The 18,413-nt window shown below is 35.0% G+C and overlaps 1 protein-coding gene across 1 annotated transcript; it reads left to right on the top strand.

Annotated features, from left to right (window-relative positions):
- Window positions 1–175: 175 nt before the first annotated feature.
- Window positions 176–18,343, top strand: LOC117118650 (sushi domain-containing protein 2-like). The gene is made up of 22 exons (XM_033263316.1): window positions 176–359; window positions 2,016–2,137; window positions 2,689–2,775; window positions 3,698–3,952; window positions 5,060–5,197; window positions 5,721–5,889; window positions 6,328–6,579; window positions 7,134–7,290; window positions 7,893–8,039; window positions 8,338–8,625; window positions 8,960–9,092; window positions 9,472–9,613; window positions 10,407–10,553; window positions 11,178–11,336; window positions 11,818–11,960; window positions 12,784–12,889; window positions 13,442–13,584; window positions 13,961–14,081; window positions 14,690–14,881; window positions 15,876–16,046; window positions 16,258–16,393; window positions 16,782–18,343. The coding sequence occupies exons 1-22, from the start codon at window positions 308–310 to the stop codon at window positions 16,879–16,881; spliced, it is 3,360 nt and encodes a 1,119-aa protein (XP_033119207.1). The 5' UTR covers window positions 176–307; the 3' UTR covers window positions 16,882–18,343.
- The last annotated feature ends 70 nt before the right edge of the window (window positions 18,344–18,413 follow it).

Below are 18,413 nucleotides of genomic sequence, written 5' to 3'. Positions count from 1 at the left end.
CACGATCTCAAACTTAACGACCCACAACAGTATTAAAATACACACACTTAACTGATTTAACGAGTAAAGGTGTTTTAAAATAAAATAATAATATAATATTGTTTACACGGCGGATCGGAAGATGTTATCGATTTGATCGACAACAGGCCGTGTTTGTGGACGCCCGACCTTTGGATTCATCAAGTAATACAATTAACGCTTTCGAAACATCCCGCATTCAGTAAAGCCGGGCGAATAGCAGGGGAATTGTTACTTATTTTTAAGGATTTTTAATGCATGCAGACCTGCTGCTGTGAGAGCCAATAAGATGTTTATTTCATTTCTTGTAGTTGCTTCTTGTTTCTCATTAACTTTTGGAGGTAAGAAAACGAGTTTAATTATAGTGTGACCCCGTGGGCCTACGCCTACTATGTACTTATGATACCGGTAAAATTATTATTTGCAACCAACCAACCTATCTGCTGGCGCGGCACAGGGTGTTGAAAATGTTGAAGTTTGTTACACTTGATATTGTAAAACGGAATGTGTTGGGGCAGGGTGTTGCAAACTCTGCTGTACCGTCATAGCAGGACAATTGGTCTATATGACGGCCAAACAACTGATCGATAGGGGTAAACAGTAACGCTGGCCCAACATTGTGCTTGCATGAGTCAATGTGACAACAAGATGCAACACGCTATTTAAATGCATTAAATGCGAGAAGAGGCAATGATTTTACTTTATTTAATTTAACAACACTTCCAAATTATGCTCAAAGCGTTCCAAAAGAAGAAAAAGTATTATAATTTTCTGTCGCAAGAGAGTAACTCAATGCAAGCAATTCGTTCGACCATGATTCGATAAGTCTCTTCATCAAAATGTTGATAAAATCATTAACAACAAACGAATGAACGAATTTTATTGTTGCTTCAGATATCACCCCAAAATATTGATTTGCAACGGTAGGCCTATATCATTATTAATCTTACATGATGTAAAAAAATATATATATTTAAAAGAAGTATTATATAATCATTATATTGTTACAGGACGATAACAACCATATTATATTCCTGTGAAGATGCAATATTTGTGTTCTTTATGGAGCTATAATGTTTATCATTTTTATTATTATCAATATTAATAAAATTTGTTGTTATTATAATAATGCCATAAAATACTTACTGCATATCTATATCTAGCTGGAAGTGTGTTCAATCGATGCGGCATAGAAATGTCAATTTTAAATATTGTAGACAAGTACCGTCACTCGTTTATCAAAGATGCTGTCGAGTTAGTTTCAACTCTACTTACACTTAATTTCTTCGTCGAAATGCATCTGTCCGTGTTTCAGTTATTTAAACACGTTTACCAGACTATTTAAAAAGGCGCCAATTTATGTGCGGAAATGATCGGTATAATCTTTCTAGTAGGCCTACTGGCCTAATGTCGAGGGTTATCTAAATGTTATCAAAAAATATTCAATAGTGACGGTATTGAGAGGCTTATATCTATCCTTAATTTCTGGAAGATAACAATGAGAAATAAATATCCTCCCACAAAGCCAATCGTGATCAATTATGAACTACACTAAAAAAAAACTTAGCTGTCAGTACGTATACTTATTATTCTTGGTTTTATCAAAATCAATTTACTACACATAAAAACAAGATGAAGACATAATTAAAAACCATATTTGTGACCTTTAATTTACCAGTGAGTAACAGGCTATACAGTCTCCTACCTTTGTTTGTAATGACGTCATTTAATAACGTAAACATAACGTTTACAATGCATGCGAATAATAATTATTTACACCTCGGCTAACTATGCCCTATGTACACACTGGTTCTCCTCCAGATATTGAAAACGATGGTGCTGAATATAAACTAAGGCTAGTAACCCATATAGTTTAAAAGTAAGCGTTGCATCTTGCAGTAACCTATGTATCAGCAAGTTTTATTTCGCCCAGAAATAAAAATTAGGCCTATAATATATGAGTTATATCGCAACAAGTATATCTCTTTTATTTTCAGATCTGTACGAGTATGGTACTTCGCTAGATCAAACTCTACCGACAACAACTGATGCAGTGTCGCCTGCAATTTTATTAAATGAGGGATTTCCCTTTTTTCAAGACATCTATTGGATCATTTATGTCAGTTTATCAAGAATATCAACAATGCTCTTGTCTCTTAATGTGAAACTAAAAAAAAAAAATTTAAAAAAATTAACAACCAATAATATCAAACAATAACCGTTTGCTTTGTTGTCATTGTATTATATTAGATCCGGTTGATATTTGATGTACTGTAGAAATTAATTTCACGCAATATTGTAAGACGAATGTGTTTTTAAGAGCTCACACTTATTCATTTCAATATACTCATGAACATTCGAAGTCTAATTCTATACTTAGAGTTATTCTAAGCCTTCATTTTGGCCTGACCTATACTGCATCAACATTTGGTTGAAAAGTAACATAAACACTTAAAGGACAGCGATTAAAAGTAGACACAAACGTTTTGATTGATTGATTGATTGATTTATTTATTTATTTTCCACATTTTCCCTTGCGTTACAATACTGCAACATCAACTAAAACTATATTTAATGCCAACGATTTAACCATGGTATTAGTACCGTGGTATAAGTCAATATCTTGTATTTTAATGGAACGGATTTCACTAAATTTAATTTACATTGCAGGTCAATGAAAATGGACTCATTTCGTTCGAGCATGAAGTTGGTGAATATTCTTATATTCCATTAGTTTTTCCACAAGGTCCTGCAAATGTAAGAACTTAGATTAGCTTTTTTATTTGTAATTTGTCAAAATGATAACATCTGGGGCGGATGCAGGATTTGGCGGTAGCGGGTACGTGAGAGTCCAGACCAGCCCGGCCCCACCATGGCTGTGGCTGAGGCACGAAAATATGAACCTCAGGTACTCGAAAATTGCATTCTCATACCTTAAAAATGTTACCATTAATCCATATCAATAATATAATACAACAATTATTTTTCTTAATACAATTTAGGGGGGGGGGGGGTGCGATCGCACCATCTGCACCCCTCTGCATCTGAAATCTAGAAGTCGCATTGTTATTTATGATAGACTATGTCTAAATTCTCCCTCCTATTTTCCCCATTCACTCCTCCCTTCTTCTTTCCTCCAATCCCCTTCCCCAACTTCCGTGTGGCTGATACCAGGGCCATTTTTTGGGTCCCGCCAATTCCATTGTAGGATATGCTTGTTTTTTAACCATGTTTGTCATTGTATTTTAAATGAGGTAAGAACATTTATGATTATGGTACCTCTAGATGGCCGAAAATGGTACTCATTTGAAATTTGAATATAATTTATTTTTAATATCATAAAAAAATGTCAACTTTAGGGTGGGGCCTCCATTTTAATCCGACACTGGATATAATGTGATATATGTCGATGTCAGAGACAAATTATGCTGAGGTGCCGTAAACTCGTGAGCCGACGTACATTGGTCATAGTACGAGAAATCTCATGGTTTGTGAATGGGGTGGTGGGGATGGTGGCGTGGAACCAAATCTTCTCGGGATAAGGACTAGACTTTTAACCCATCGCCCAGTGTAGTGTGGAGGCGTCATCATTTTCGATTAGTGTTCCATCGATCCGTCGTTACTTTACCATTCATGTACCTCGAGTTCTTGTTTTTAACTATTTTATCTAAATATTTAGGATGGAAATGACAACGACGAGGATCCCGACGAGAGAATTATTATCGCGCCATTTTGGGCAAATGTAGACGCCACCTCAATCGGTTCAGTTTATTACCGAGAAGACCGGACACAGACCACTCTGCAGAGAGTCTCGGACGACATCAGACAATATTTCGTGCTTGCGAGTGACTTCACGGCCAATTGGGCTTTCGTTGTCACTTGGGTAGGGGTAACTTTTAATGGATACAATCCAAATAACCCTGACACTATTCCTGTAAGTGATCTTGATTTTATTTAAGCCTAAAATAAACTTTGGGGGACGATTATTATGACATAAAACACAATAATGTATCTTGGTCGCTTCAATCATAAAATCCACAATACTTAAAGTATGAACAAAGAGGGTTACTGCATTTTACTTTTACAAACACCCACTGGAAATCACATTTACAAACCATTATATAACATATTTTTCATAAATCAAATTCTGGTAACCACTGGAACACAATCCCTTAGCACACGGGCATAAGGGGTTGCATATTGTTATTAAGTGTACAAGAATTTATAATTGTATTAAATCTGAAAACCCGATGATAATATAAATACAGTTTAATACAATACTTATTAGTAACTATGTAAAAAGAGTACAGATGAACTTAATAGTCCTACTAAAATAGTCAGACGCCATTTTCACTCGAGCTCCTGTGAGTTTTATTCCGGCGAGCTCTCAATTATGGGAGTTTCAAAGTGCTGGAAAATGGAGCGGTGGAAATGGTTCCTCCGCGTTTAGTTGGTATCCTTTATTTTATTGTATTTGGTTACTGTTAGGATATTTTATGGTTTCATTCCATTTATTGTGTTCATTTTGTGTAAAGCGTTTAGAAGCATTTTGTTTTGTGTTAAGCGCTTTATACTAACATTATTATTATTATTATTATTATTATTATTATTATTATTATTATTATTATTAGGTTTCTCTTGAAGACCTATGCTGCCAAAGAATTTATTTAAAAAACCATTGCAATATTAGAAGATAGAAACCACCCACATTTTAATGAATTTAAATGGCTATACTCAGGAAAGGGATTACACCGTACCTCCAGATTTCTCAACTATTTCATACCTTTTGCAGTAGGATATTACTCAAATGTCTAAATATGTTTATCACATGTCTGTTTTAACTGTATTTATTTACTGTATATACATAGGCCATATTTTTCCATATTTATATTGGCTACTTTTTGCTTATTATTTTTTATTATTATTATTATTATTACTATTATTATTATTATTATTATCATTATTATTATCATTATTATTATTATTAAATGTTTTAATGTTGTTAATTTTATGTAAAGGTGTGTTTTATTTTCCATGACAGACAAACACCTTTCAGACAGTTCTTACAACTGATGGTTTCAGATCGTATGTGTTGTTTATTTACGATACCATTACATGGACAACAGGGACTGACAGTGGAGGGAATTCGAATACAGGTCTAGGAGGAACGACTGCATTGGTAAACATTGTACAGTTACTGTACATTTTGCTGCCATCAATAGGCTGCATATTATCCAATATTCATAAAGTGCATTTTTACGTCACATATAATTATTTTAATATAAATTCATCGGGATTCTTGTCTCTCTCTCTCCCCACCCCCCACCCCTCTCTCTCTCTCTCTTTCTCCAATTTTATATTTTAAGAAGAGATTACATTGTTAGAATTATATATATACATATATATAATATATATATACGAATAATAAATAATAATAATAATTAGTATAAATTTTTTTGTTAGATCACATACTCCTTTCTATACTAGTTGAAAATGTAAAAATCCCACATTCAATTTTATTTTATTGGTTCGTGATACCGAAATTGATGTACGTACGTCGCGCAATAACGTGGTTTGGTGGACTTCCAATTTAATCAGCCATTGTTGTTATATATAGAACCGAAGCAATGACCATGTTTAAGAATATTGCGGAGGTTTTTTTAATTTAATAAATCTCATTTTAATTACATCACGTCTGGCAGATTGGATTTAACGCAGGGGATGGCTTAAGACATTACACTGTAACCGACTATTCCCGTAAACCTAGTAGTACACAAAGAACGCTCTCCGCCAAAACAAACTGTGACGAAGCTGGAAGATTCGCTTATTCTGTGGCGCCTGAAGTACAAAAAGCCGGATGCTCACTGCCAAGTAAGTTGGCCTAAAATTATTGCCATTAAATGCTGTACATAAAACGTAATGTTATACGGTCTTAAATGAAAATATAACTATATAATATATATATATATATATATATATATATATATATGATATAAATGAAATAGATAATAATATAGTGCACAAATATATAGGAACAGAGGAACATCATGTTATAAATCATATCAAACATAGTTATCAACAAAAGTTAATTTCTGATAGGAATCGAACCCGCAGTCTTTCGCTTGCGCGCCAAGCGTCATACCGTCTCGACCACAAAGGGTCCACACATAGTGGAGTCAATTTTATTTTTATGGTACGGTACGTAACAGCTTATAGGTAGGCTCCTCGTAAGTCTAACAACTGTCTCTTATACACATCTAGATGTGTATAAGAGACAGCAATAATGATGCTGTTGTTCTATATTTCCAGCATCATCAGTATATCCTCCATATATAAGTATGATTGGCGGTGACAAACTCTACCTTGTTGGCCAATGCTGGACTGATGACGACATGACATGTAAATTTGTTCGTGATGACGTAACCCTGCAAGTTGCCAACGTGACTTACGAGAGCCAATTACGCGCCTATTGTATTCCACAAGAACCATTTTTCGTGACTGGGGACGTGACGGTCAGTGTAACTTTAACCGGGGTGACTTTCGAAGCTAACGTTGCCATTGGTAACTACAATTTACTTAATCATTTGTATCTATCTAAAAATACAATAAACATAAAACGTATTGTAATAAAACAATCCATTTTATAAATTTGACCAATTAGTAAGCGTAACAAATTGTCAGTTACGTTTAATTAGTGTTTTATATTAAAGAAGAAGTTTCGCAATGTTATATAATTTGAGAAGTGATTTAGCATATGAATGGTCTGGTTCTAAGACAAATTCTTTGTATTATTACTATCATTGTAATTTTATAAAAAAATATATATAAAATGGCCCAGGTAGGCAAGAAGTAATCGTCTAAAATCGTCCTAATTCTATGCATTACAATGACCTGTCGCTAAGCTTATGATAGAGCGATGACCTGCTGCGTCATAACAAATTTAGTTTGGAGCGCCGTCTACGTAACGAACGTGTACGAGATTCGTACTTTTAAAAAGTTGGATGTATTGAGTATGCTAAATCAATTCTCAAATTATATAAAATTGGTATACTTCTCCTTTAAAGCATTTTGAATCAAAAACGAATTAAAAGGTTGGTTTTCTGTGCATGTTTAAGTTGAATCCGAGCGATTTGCTGCTTTGAATGGGTATGGTGTTACTCAGGTCGATTCTCAGAGCAACAATTGGAGAAATTCTGGAAAAGAACTAGCAATAGAGTGGGATGCTGATGATATTGCTGCTTCAGATGTTTCAGCTGAAGTACTCGCTTACCGGTAACTTAGAACATTATTTTATGAGAAAAATGAATTCAATGAAGCACTATGTTGGTAAAACCTGTTTCCTTCCCTTGCTAAACATAAGCCCCACCGTAGAACTTGTCTTTTCTGCATTCTTTTGATTTCCTAAATATAATTTAAATCACACTTAAAAACTGACCAATTAAAACAGAGCCAGGAATACGCGCATGTCCTAATAACACACGCGTCGTCCCACAAACGCGCGCGTGCGCGTATGCTTTTACATGTTTATGGGACATTAGCAACAATATCAAGGGGCGGGGTTTAGTGGAAAGTTAATTGGAACAGCGCGCTGCAGCATGCAATGAATTCAAGCGGTGAACTCGTTGAATATTGGAACAGCAGCCTATATTAAACGATTTCACCGCTTGAATTATTGTGTGATGATACACAGTACAATTAAATATAGGCCTAATATAATATAATATATAATAATTATGATATATAATATAATATACTATATAATACAATACAATGTATACCCTGTGATGCATGGGAATTCAAAGTCTATATTTCTTTCTCTAATATTTCGTTTTACACAGTACTTCCAGTTATATATATTTTAATGTTGTCTTTAGGGAAGACGGAGACGTCCCTGAATGGGAGACTGTATATACAATCGCCAGGAAGGAAAGCAACGATGGCTCGCTCTCATTTACCCCATCAGCAATGGCCAACGTCTCCAAACACAATGCGTTCGGCGTTATTCGAGTCAAAGGCTCCTCGTAAGTCTAACAATTTCCAATATATCATTTGTGTCGTATTAATGTGTTAATTTTTAAAAGGTTCGTTTTGTATCTAAAATTGGGGTAAAGGTGATGTGTTGGGGTGGGTAGGGAGATGAGTAAGTGAGTAGGTGCTAGCTCACAAATAAGATGATATTTTCCATGGGGAGAGGGGAGACTGGAGGGGAGTTCCTATTAGGGGGCGTGCATCCCTAGGTAGGCCTACGCCACTGCTTTAGTCTAGGCGGAAAAGCACTTATATCAGTGAATGATAGCCCTGCTGTTTCTGATTCCACAGATCGGATCCTATACTCTATAGTAAAATACACGCATTCGGATATCTGTTGGAAGAAGCATACCAAGAAGCATCGTTAAACTGGTCGCAAAGTGCGTGCTTAGACTGGTACCTGGCCGACCAGACAACACCAGACTACATCGAAAACTTACCCAGCTGTCCATGCACACTGGACCAAGCGTTGGCTGACGATGCTAGCTTTCAGCCTGACACAGGGTGCAGCATATTTGAGGGGAGCGTCTGCACGTACCATCAGGGGGCCGTACACTGTGTGCGCAGTATTTTCCCCACGTAAGACTTCTTTTATATGGCAGTACGATTGCATGGTCTCTTATTGGTAGACAATTCGAATTCAACCCCCCCCCCCCCACTCTCTAATGTTTTGCTTAATATGAAGAAAAAATATTACATTAAAATTTAAGTCTGTAAGTTCCATTACCGTTAATCTAGAGATGCATATACAACTTTAGACCTCAGCTCCAACCACGGTGTGGCTGAGGTCGTCTGTACCCTCCATCTATAAGAGCCTTCCGCAGAGCCTCCCCTTTTTCTAATTCCTGAATCTCCCGCTGGTTAGAGGAATAAATTTTACTAAGGACTAATTTTTCGGAATTATATGACACAGGTCTGACAACGCTGGGGTGCAGTGCTGTTACAGCGAAGAAGGGGACCTTATGTATGCTGGGGATACAATGAACGGGAGTACAGCAGATCGATCTCATCCCTGGGGTGTCGAGCCATATGGCACGCGAGGAAAGGTAAGTCATTTATACATTAAAAAACTATAAATGTTTATGATTTTTCATTTTATTAGAACCAAAGAGATCGAACCATAAACGTCACTGAAATAATTGCATTTATTATTATCTCTTTGGGTCTAATAAAATGAAAAACCATTTATAGTTATATACACAGAACAGGATGAAATTCTTCCATGATAAATATTAAATGTTTTCTCTTTTTGATGTTGTAACCGCCAAATCGCCAAATGCTATTCATTTCTTTTATTACGCCTTGTATCCCTTGGCAAAAGGCGCGGTATACACCAAATTCCTGTATTTTTTTAAATTATGTGTACTTTTGTAAAAACAATTGTGTTAAAATATTTGAATTCAATAATTATGATATTTTACACAGGTACCGGCTGCATCACATTGGGTGGATGACGTCATTACATTTTACTTTTGTTGTATTTGGACTGACAATTCTGACGATTGCTGGATGTATATGGAACGCCGCCCTACAGCAGATTGCCGCAAATATTTACCGCCAACCCATGGTGAAAATAATTTTCTCTCTTAAAAAAAACGGCAAAATCTGATTAAATACAAAGGTTTAAACCATATAAACTGGTAAAATAAACCGTTATATAAAACAGGTTTGAATAGGCCTAAACCTGTTTAAATAAACCAGAGTAAATAAACCGATTTAAAAAACAAAACAAAACGGGTTTAATAAACTGGTTTAAATTAGCCAATTTAAATGAACCAGTTTAAGTTAACAGGTATATATAGTTATAGAAAATTGCTAATAAACCGATTAAAAGAACGGTTTTAAGTAAGCCAATTAAAAGAACGGTTTTAAGTAAACCAATTAAAAAAAAACTAAAACCAAAATACTTGATAATAATTTTTTGGTTCATTTGCATTTGTTTTGGTTTTTTTTTTTTTTTTTGGTTTTTTTATGTGTATAAGAGACAGCCTCGAGTTTGTGTCAACGTGAGGCGCTATTTAAATCCAAAATTATTATTATTATTATTATTATTATTATTATTATTATTATTATTATTATTATTATTATTATTATTATTATTATTATTATTATTATTATTATTATTATTATTATTATTTATTAAATAAACTGGTTTAAATTAACCAATATAAATGAACCGGTTTAAGTTATAGAAAATTGCTAAGTATAACAAAATCTCATGAGGTCAAAGATTACCTTACATTCTGTAAGGAATTTCCTTTTGACTTTAGCATCATGCCCCTACCCCCTTTCTCCATGTTAATACTCCCAGACACTCAACTGGTTTAACAGTTACTAGAATTCTTTTTCTTTTCCTTCAGCGTCAATTTTCGGAGATCCTCATGTCTACACATTTGATGGGTTTGGTTACACAGCGAATCTTAAAGGAGAATACATGCTTCTGACTTCCACTGACAGTGACGGCCTACAAATTCAAGGGCGTATGGAGCAGATTGCGAATTACAATGGTAGGCCTATGATTTCTTTAAAATCATTGTGTGCGGTTACAGTGCACCCACCAAATCGAGACCATTCTAATTCCAAGACCCCTCTAATTCGAGACCATTTTCCAGAAGAACCAAATAACAATCGCCAATATTTTAATACTAAGCTAACCCTCAAAGGGGACCAAATCCTGAGACCACTCCAAATTTTCAGGTCCCAGAGTGGTCTCGAATTGGAAGGCGAACAGTGTTTACAAATTAGTGTTATTTCACGTACTGTATCCATGCAGGCATTTGAGCCATCAATGGCCAGGGGATAAGGCCTAATACAAAATTATACATTTAATATAGTATAATGTTATACACCTAGTATACAATTATTTAGTTAAGTGTTCCAACGAAATAATTCAGTAACCCATCGATAAAAAGATATTTAATAGATTAGTTTTCTTAAAACCAGTTTGTTTCTTTGTTTGCTTAATTTATTTCTCCACATACATGAACATACATAGCAAAAGCACCTGTAACACGTTAATTAAATTGCCTTTGTTCTGTGTATAGGCCTATTATTTAAAAGTTGTGTATTATTATTAATAATATTTATTTATAATCATTATTATCATTGTTTATATTGAATGATAATTCCAGGCCAGACTCAGCAGGCAACAGTACTCACAGCTATTGCAATGCAAGGATCAGCCGTTGATGACGTCATACAAGTTGAATTAAATAAAATCGGAGTCTTGAAGATATTAAGAAAATCGAATGAAGTCGACGTTAAAAGTCAGAAATGGATTGACTTTAAAGGTATTTGAATATTGTTTTAATGGACCTTCCGATAAGCCCCGCCTCTTTGGTGTTGTTGCTAATGTAACACAAAACACGTGGTTCTGTGGGACAAGCGCGTAGTACTATGTCATTATACCATCATGAAAGTATTTATACCGCCATCCATATAAGATGTCCACCTTGTGTGATAGTTTGGTTGACACTGCTGAAAAGGCCTGCCGAAGAGATCAGAAACATCGAATCAGTGTGCAAGAATAGGTACGCTGGCGTTTTAGCGCATCGGAAAGGCAATCCAAATTTCTGTTCGAATCCGATGTGAATGCAGCTTAAAACTGTCCACACACAATTACCTGTGATTTACCCATGGCTGTGATATGACATCCTCACCCATATTAATTCGTACAACTGGCATTTTAAATAATCTTTACGGTTAGATAGCAACTCTCAAGAAGCCTAGGTAAAAATCTATTAAATCTTGTTCCAATATCGTGTTTTTCAGGTGTCTCAATGGTATTTGGTGCGGATTTCACCGGAGGAAATATTACAAATGTTATATTTATATTCGACTCTGGAATAAGTGTAGAAGTCTCTGCAATTCCTGAACTAATGTCTTTATCTGTAACACTGCCACCACAACTTAGGGTAAGCAAAATGACGTCATACCTAAAAAATAAATTCATTCAGAAGGCTGTGTAAATATTTAAAGTTGAATTTTGTTATTCTAAGTTGAAAAAATAACATTAACATCGAATTCACAAACACTTGCTTTCTTTAGCTTACACTACATGTATTTTTAGACGAAACTAAATGTCAAATTTTCACGCAATGAGGTACTGTAATATTTCTAATAAATAATATAGATACATAAATGTAAATGTGTGTCACTGCGTACTTCACACTTTAAGTCAGCAGTCTTTCATTTGGAAAATTATACTAATATTCAGCTATTAATACCACAACCAAAATAGTATATAAATAAATTTTACTTCAATAGGCCTATCATATTTTGAAATATATATATTCGTTTTTGGACATTAAACAATGTATGGAACATTATAAATTGTTTTGACTTTGATTATTTTTTATTTTGTCTATCCGCTGCAATTATTACCTCTTCTATCACGCTTGTGAGCTAGCCTGAGTTTGATATTAGGGTGCATGTGTTTTTTTTTTTAATTCTTTAGTTCTATTTTAAATAGGCCTGTCACGCCAAAATTGGTCCAAGCTAAAATCGGTCCGGGGACCGATTTTAGCCACTAAAATTTGTCCGGGGGACCGATTTTAGCCCGGACCAAATTTTTCCTAACAGGCCTATTCATTATTTTGGTATTACGCTATTCAGTTAGTTATAACTATTGCTTGATACGATTATAACATCATGTTCCTACTCGAGCACTGTTATATCTATTTATTTGTTACAGTGTAGTTAACTATTCTACTTACAATCAGGCATTATCATTTTTAGGAAACAGTGTCTGGATTTTTTGGAGACGCTGACTATTCAACGAAAAACGATCCTTTCGGAACTGGAGGACTTTCTGACGAAGATCTTTTCGCTCAAGCAAATTTTTGTAAGTTGACAACTAGTTCCTTTCTTAACGATGAATGTAAGTTGTAGAGCCAGATATATATTACTGTGTTAGAAATAGGCATTATGTCAAACGCATAAAAATTCGTGTTCAAAAAAGACTTAAAAGTAATCAAAATTGATCAATGAAGTTGCAATGGTTTTTTTTTTATATTTATTTATTGTCTTTTAATGACTGATGTTCAGTCTTTCAAACTTATTTATAAATAGGCCTAAGATAAATGATTAAAATAAGATTGAATTTTAAATATCTTTATTTAATTTTTCTTAATTAATATGGATAACTGGTTATAGTATCTTTTCCACAGTTTTACAAAATAAGTTTTATACTGCCATTGTTTTATATTTTAAATATTGATCAAATAAATGAATAAAATTAATGAATGAATATTTTTTTTCCTTGACTGATTCAAAACATTAATTCATGTTCGTCTTACCAAAGTTAATATGCCTATCATTTTAATTTATCATTTGAAGAAATTTGTAAAAACTATGGGTCCACAATATATAATAAGATAATGATATGTGTGTTTAGTGGAAGTTTCAGATCAGGAATCCTTGTTCAATTATGAACCCGGGAAAAGCCATGACTATTACCGCAATGAAACATTTCGACCTCTTTTTGAAAACCCACCCTCTACCAATATACCCAGCAACATCTACTCGCAAATAGACGAGGTAAGTTCGCTTAAATGTATATTCGCTTAAAATTAAACAGTTTTCGACATTTGTTTTTTTACATTACACTTTGTTAAGCAACTTATTGTGTATTCGTGTCTTATTTACAATATCGTAGCATGCTTTCACATCCAGTCGTCAAGTTTCTATCTAAGTTTACAGTTTTGCCGAGTAATTCCATCTTCTGTATACTGTATAACATTATTGTATTGTATTATGTATTTAACCTTAAAATAGTGACGCAACTTTGTTATCTCATAGTCATGTATTGCAAGCAGATATTGACCTTTAACCTTAAAATAGTGACGTAATTTATATACTGTACCTTAGCTATCAAAATCATTTTAAAACTTGAATCTTCAAATTTTGTTCCAAGGTATGTGGTGACATTACGTATTGTGAATATGACATACTGACAACCGGTCTGCTAGCTGTTGGGGAAGCGACAAAGGAAGTGGTGGATCAATATTTCCTAGCTAGAAACAAATCAATAGAAGGTACAATGTGACAGAAGGCCTAACTGCATGTTGCGTTCAAATAATGAGCTTTTGATTTGGACAGTGTGAACGTATAACGGATTCACTCATCCGTGACCGTTCTGCTTTCTCATGCAAAACATAAATTCGGGCCAAACGTCGTCTAAAGTTCTGTCCAGGTTATCAATTTTCTTTGAAAAAACCCTCAAAAAACAGTTGTATGCCCATATATAGCCATGATGTGCCTATATATGGTCATAGTGTGATGCCATCATGACCATATTAAGCACGTCACGTGTTTTTGTCAGATAAAATTTGATTGTGTGGACAGAAATTAAGAATTCAGACAAAAACTCAACGAAGACGTTATGTGACGTAATTACAATATAGATTTACCGTTGTCGTGCGATCAAAAGCGGTGAACTCCCTTGAAATACTATACCAGTTTTTTTAAACGCTACAATTTAAGCACCAATACAGGATTTGTATAGGTCTATCACACACATAAAATTCAAGAAGTATTGCTGAAGACGATTTTAGTGCAGTAACAAAATAATCACTTTCAGCATTTTAATGACGTTATAATTACGTTATAATCACGTTATGATTACTTTTTAATTACGTTTTAGTAATAGCATGTCCGTACATTCCTGCTCCATTGAACGGTAATAAGAAATTTGTCGGTGGACAAAACAATCACCTGGTAGGAGCTAGCATAACGTTTTACTGCGATGAGGATTACATTTTATCGGGAAGTACCACAAGGAATTGTCAGGCACATGGCGAGTGGACTGGAACCGGTGAACAGCTATGCTACTATGGTAAGATTCCAAGATGGTGTATTGGTTGTCCTATAACTCGCCGTTAGAATATGTTGAAAGGCAGTGGCGTATCTAAAAGAAATGGGGGTGCTGATGGTGGGGGGGTACTGATGGTGGGGTGTGAAGGTGAAGTTTGTGGGGGGGGGGGGCTTGATGATCAGTTGAGGGGCGCTAATTCGGAAAATAAGGTGATTTTAGGTGATGTTTAACTACTTAACTGTGATTTTGGGTGGCGACTGGAGGGCGCGATTAATTTTTTAGGGGCGTGTCCGTTCACCCACCCCCCTCATCCCCCTAGATACGCCACTGGTTGAAGTAAAGTAATAATGAAATACAATATGGAGTAAAGTAGGCTTATTAATCACAATAGAAACAGTAATCGCTCCTGGAAACTCTTCTCTTAATAACAACTTCCCAATAGGCTTTTCCACTAAGCCAATCCCATTGGGATAGCGTTGCTAATGTCCCACAACAAAACAAGTGTGGGGCAACACGTGTGCTTATGAGACACGCGCGTATTCCCTGCCCTAATATGATTGTTCAGTTCTTAAGTTTGATTGACGGTTAATGGTGTAACCGAAATCATAACTTTCTTGATTGTCGGGCATAAACTTGTACACAGGATTGGCTACATCACTATACATCCAGTGGCGTCTCTTGGATATATTTTCTGGGGGCGGGGCTAAGTTGTCCGACAGAGGGGACTTGAGCTCGTAGGGTCGAGCTGGGAGAAGGGGTTGAAAGGGGGTTCCCCCCTCCAAATGAGATTTTTTTTAAAAGAATATCAACATCTAGATGGCCGAAAATGGCACTCCCAGACTATGACAGACATGTGTTGGCTTGGTGTGGGCCTATTTTTATATGTTTTATGGCCTGGCTCGACGAGCTTTGTCTGGCCGGGGGGGGGCCTTGACCTGTCCGGTGGGGGGCTTAAGCCCCCTGCCACCCCGCTGGCGCCGCCACTGTATACATCCTACATTTAATTTCCTTTCAGTTGGTGAATGTGGTAGCCTGAATACAGAGCATGGTTATATAACAGTTGAGGTTGAAGAAGATGATGCTATAGTTGCTCAATTCACCTGTGACGAGGGATATAATATGGGAGGCAGTTCCACTAGAAAATGTAATGGTGAGAACTGGAGCGGGGAGACAACTGGTTGTTACGGTAAATATGACTTGCTATAGACCTATAGTTGATTTTTTTGTGTGAAGTAATTGCAGATCAATTAATTAACCACGTGGAGGCCTATAGATACGTCATACTGCCGATAGATATTTAAAAATTTTTTTTTTTAATGTTTATTGATTGTATACTGTACAGTATGATACATCATGTGTTCTTCGACTGCTTAATTATTTCTTTCATTTCTGATCAGATGGCTTAACTCCAGACCAACAACTAGGACTTATCCTGGGACTCGTTATTCCTACTGTGATCATAACATGTCTTATTATTGGCATTATCGTGTACAAGAAACGTAGTCCGTCCGGAAGTAAAAGCTTGGATGATGGGTAAACATTTATCTTTCGTAGAATGAAATCATAACATCTGTTTTTTTAAGAATTAACAACTTCCAAATCAATTTAAATACATCTACGGACATTAAAGAAATAATTATTTTCGTTAAAAGTTAAATATAAATATGATTGTAATACTAAACATAAATCACGATGACAACATTAAAAATAACGATAATATTTGTAATGATAATAAAAAATAATGGCAAACTTTGTGATTATTAATACATTAGTGCAGTAATTGAAATTTAAATATTGTAATAATAATCATTATATTAATAATACGATATATGACCACAAAATCTGCAAGAATTAGACAATTAATATCGTTGATATAAAATGCAGTCTGTTTTTTTTTTTTATATTTTACGCACTACTCCAGAACTAAAGTTAAGGATCAAGTACCTATTGAAAACTTTGCCAGAGAGTTCGAGGCAGATGAACCGGAAGTACACATACCCAAACCAACCGAATTTGTTTGAGCAACGATCCGTATGCACAAATCATTCAAAACACATAAAATGCACAATTTCTGTTAGAATTATGCCCCTACACACATTTTAGTTAAAATTGGAAATAGCAACAACCAGAAGATAGTAGAGTGTTTGAGAAGTTTCAATGTACCATCGCAATGCGCAGGGTGTGCTCTTAATAGCAATGTAATGTATGTTTTTTTTTTAAGCCTATAGGCCCGGTAATAGCATTGACCTATGAGAACTACGCTTATGCCACAAGGTCCTACCAGCTACCTGTTTATGCTTTGGGTTTAAAGAGACATATTAATAACATAGGCTAAGTTTCCAAAACCCGACCTTAAGTTTGAGAGTCCCAGCACAACCGCTGCACAAGCCAACAGGTAGTCGTTTTTTTTTTGTTTTTTTTTGTCTGATGTTTTCAGGTAGACGGTATTATTTTGCATGACGGCACCATAAAGCCACGCCTCCTTCGGTTGAAGTGGTTTTATTTAGCAACTTCCTAGCCAACATCCCCTTTCGAATGTTGGCACGCGCCTCCATTCTACTTGGTGCCACGAGCTAAAGACAGCGTTGTACTATGCAATTAACGAAACTAATTTTGGATTTATTAATTTTTTTTAAATTAGTTATCTTGTCGTACAGGTTTACTAGTAGGAAAACTTAATTTGTAATTTAACATGAGGGTGTTCTACCGAAGTGGAGTAGCATATTGAATAAGATACCTAATTATCTATAGTAGTCTGTATACCAACGTCTATGCTAATATCAGTATTTTTCTTTTATTTTTTAGTCTGTAACTTAATCGTCCTTTAAAAATATGAAATTTAATGTTTTACAGATTTTTAGGATTTTTTTTTAAATTTGCAACTGTTACACTGTAAAAACAGCGTGGAGGATTTAAACGCAAAGCTCCACGCAATGTTGTCATGTCTTTGGTGACACGTTTAAAAACTAAACGTGTTTAGGCCCAGCCTAATGTGTTTGGTTTCTGGCGTGTTTAGCATTACATGTGCTTAGGTATTTGACATTAGGTATTTGACATTATGATGTCAAATACCTAAGCACATTTAAGTCACGTCAAGATCCTAAGCACATTAGGATATATCTATTTTTAAGTGTAGTATGCTATCTTTCACAAAAATAAAAATAATACGAGTTAAAAAATAACAAATGCTTTTAGATGTGAATAAAATTAACAATAGTGAACACAAGATAATAGCACATCGTTAACTTTATTTTCAACTCCTCGTCATTGTCCATTTTTAAAGACCTATTGGCGATTCGGAGTGATACACCAACATATAAAAAAAAATCAAAATATTTGGTTTATATAGTTACAGAGAGGAACTGATCCTCCCTGGTTATAGGCCTATTAGTATTCAATTCAGTTCAATTCAAATTGTATGTCAGACATCCATTGTATACCCAAAAAAAATGAATACTGTAAAAAATAAATACCAAACAGACATTTGTAAAAAAAGAGGTGGAATTATCCAGAACCGTCAATGCATATAATTTCATTCCACTGTCATACAATT

Source organism: Anneissia japonica, unplaced genomic scaffold, assembly GCF_011630105.1.
Source record: "Anneissia japonica isolate Jap-2015-1 unplaced genomic scaffold, ASM1163010v1 scaffold7370_len818893_cov191, whole genome shotgun sequence".
Lineage (NCBI taxonomy): Eukaryota > Metazoa > Echinodermata > Crinoidea > Comatulida > Comatulidae > Anneissia > Anneissia japonica.
Note: the sequence above shows the minus strand (reverse complement) of the source record. Positions and strands in the feature narration are given on the sequence as shown.

What these genes read in the sequence shown, in the direction of transcription:
- LOC117118650 (XM_033263316.1), top strand. Translation starts at nt 308, where the DNA reads ATGTTTATTTCATTTCTTGTAGTTGCTTCTTGTTTCTCATTAACTTTT. An exon ending in TAGGAGGAACGACTGCATTG is followed by an intron (nt 5,198 to 5,720) that starts GTAAACATTGTA and finishes CACGTCTGGCAG; the next exon opens with ATTGGATTTAACGCAGGGGA. An exon ending in AGTAAAAGCTTGGATGATGG is followed by an intron (nt 16,394 to 16,781) that starts GTAAACATTTAT and finishes GCACTACTCCAG; the next exon opens with AACTAAAGTTAAGGATCAAG.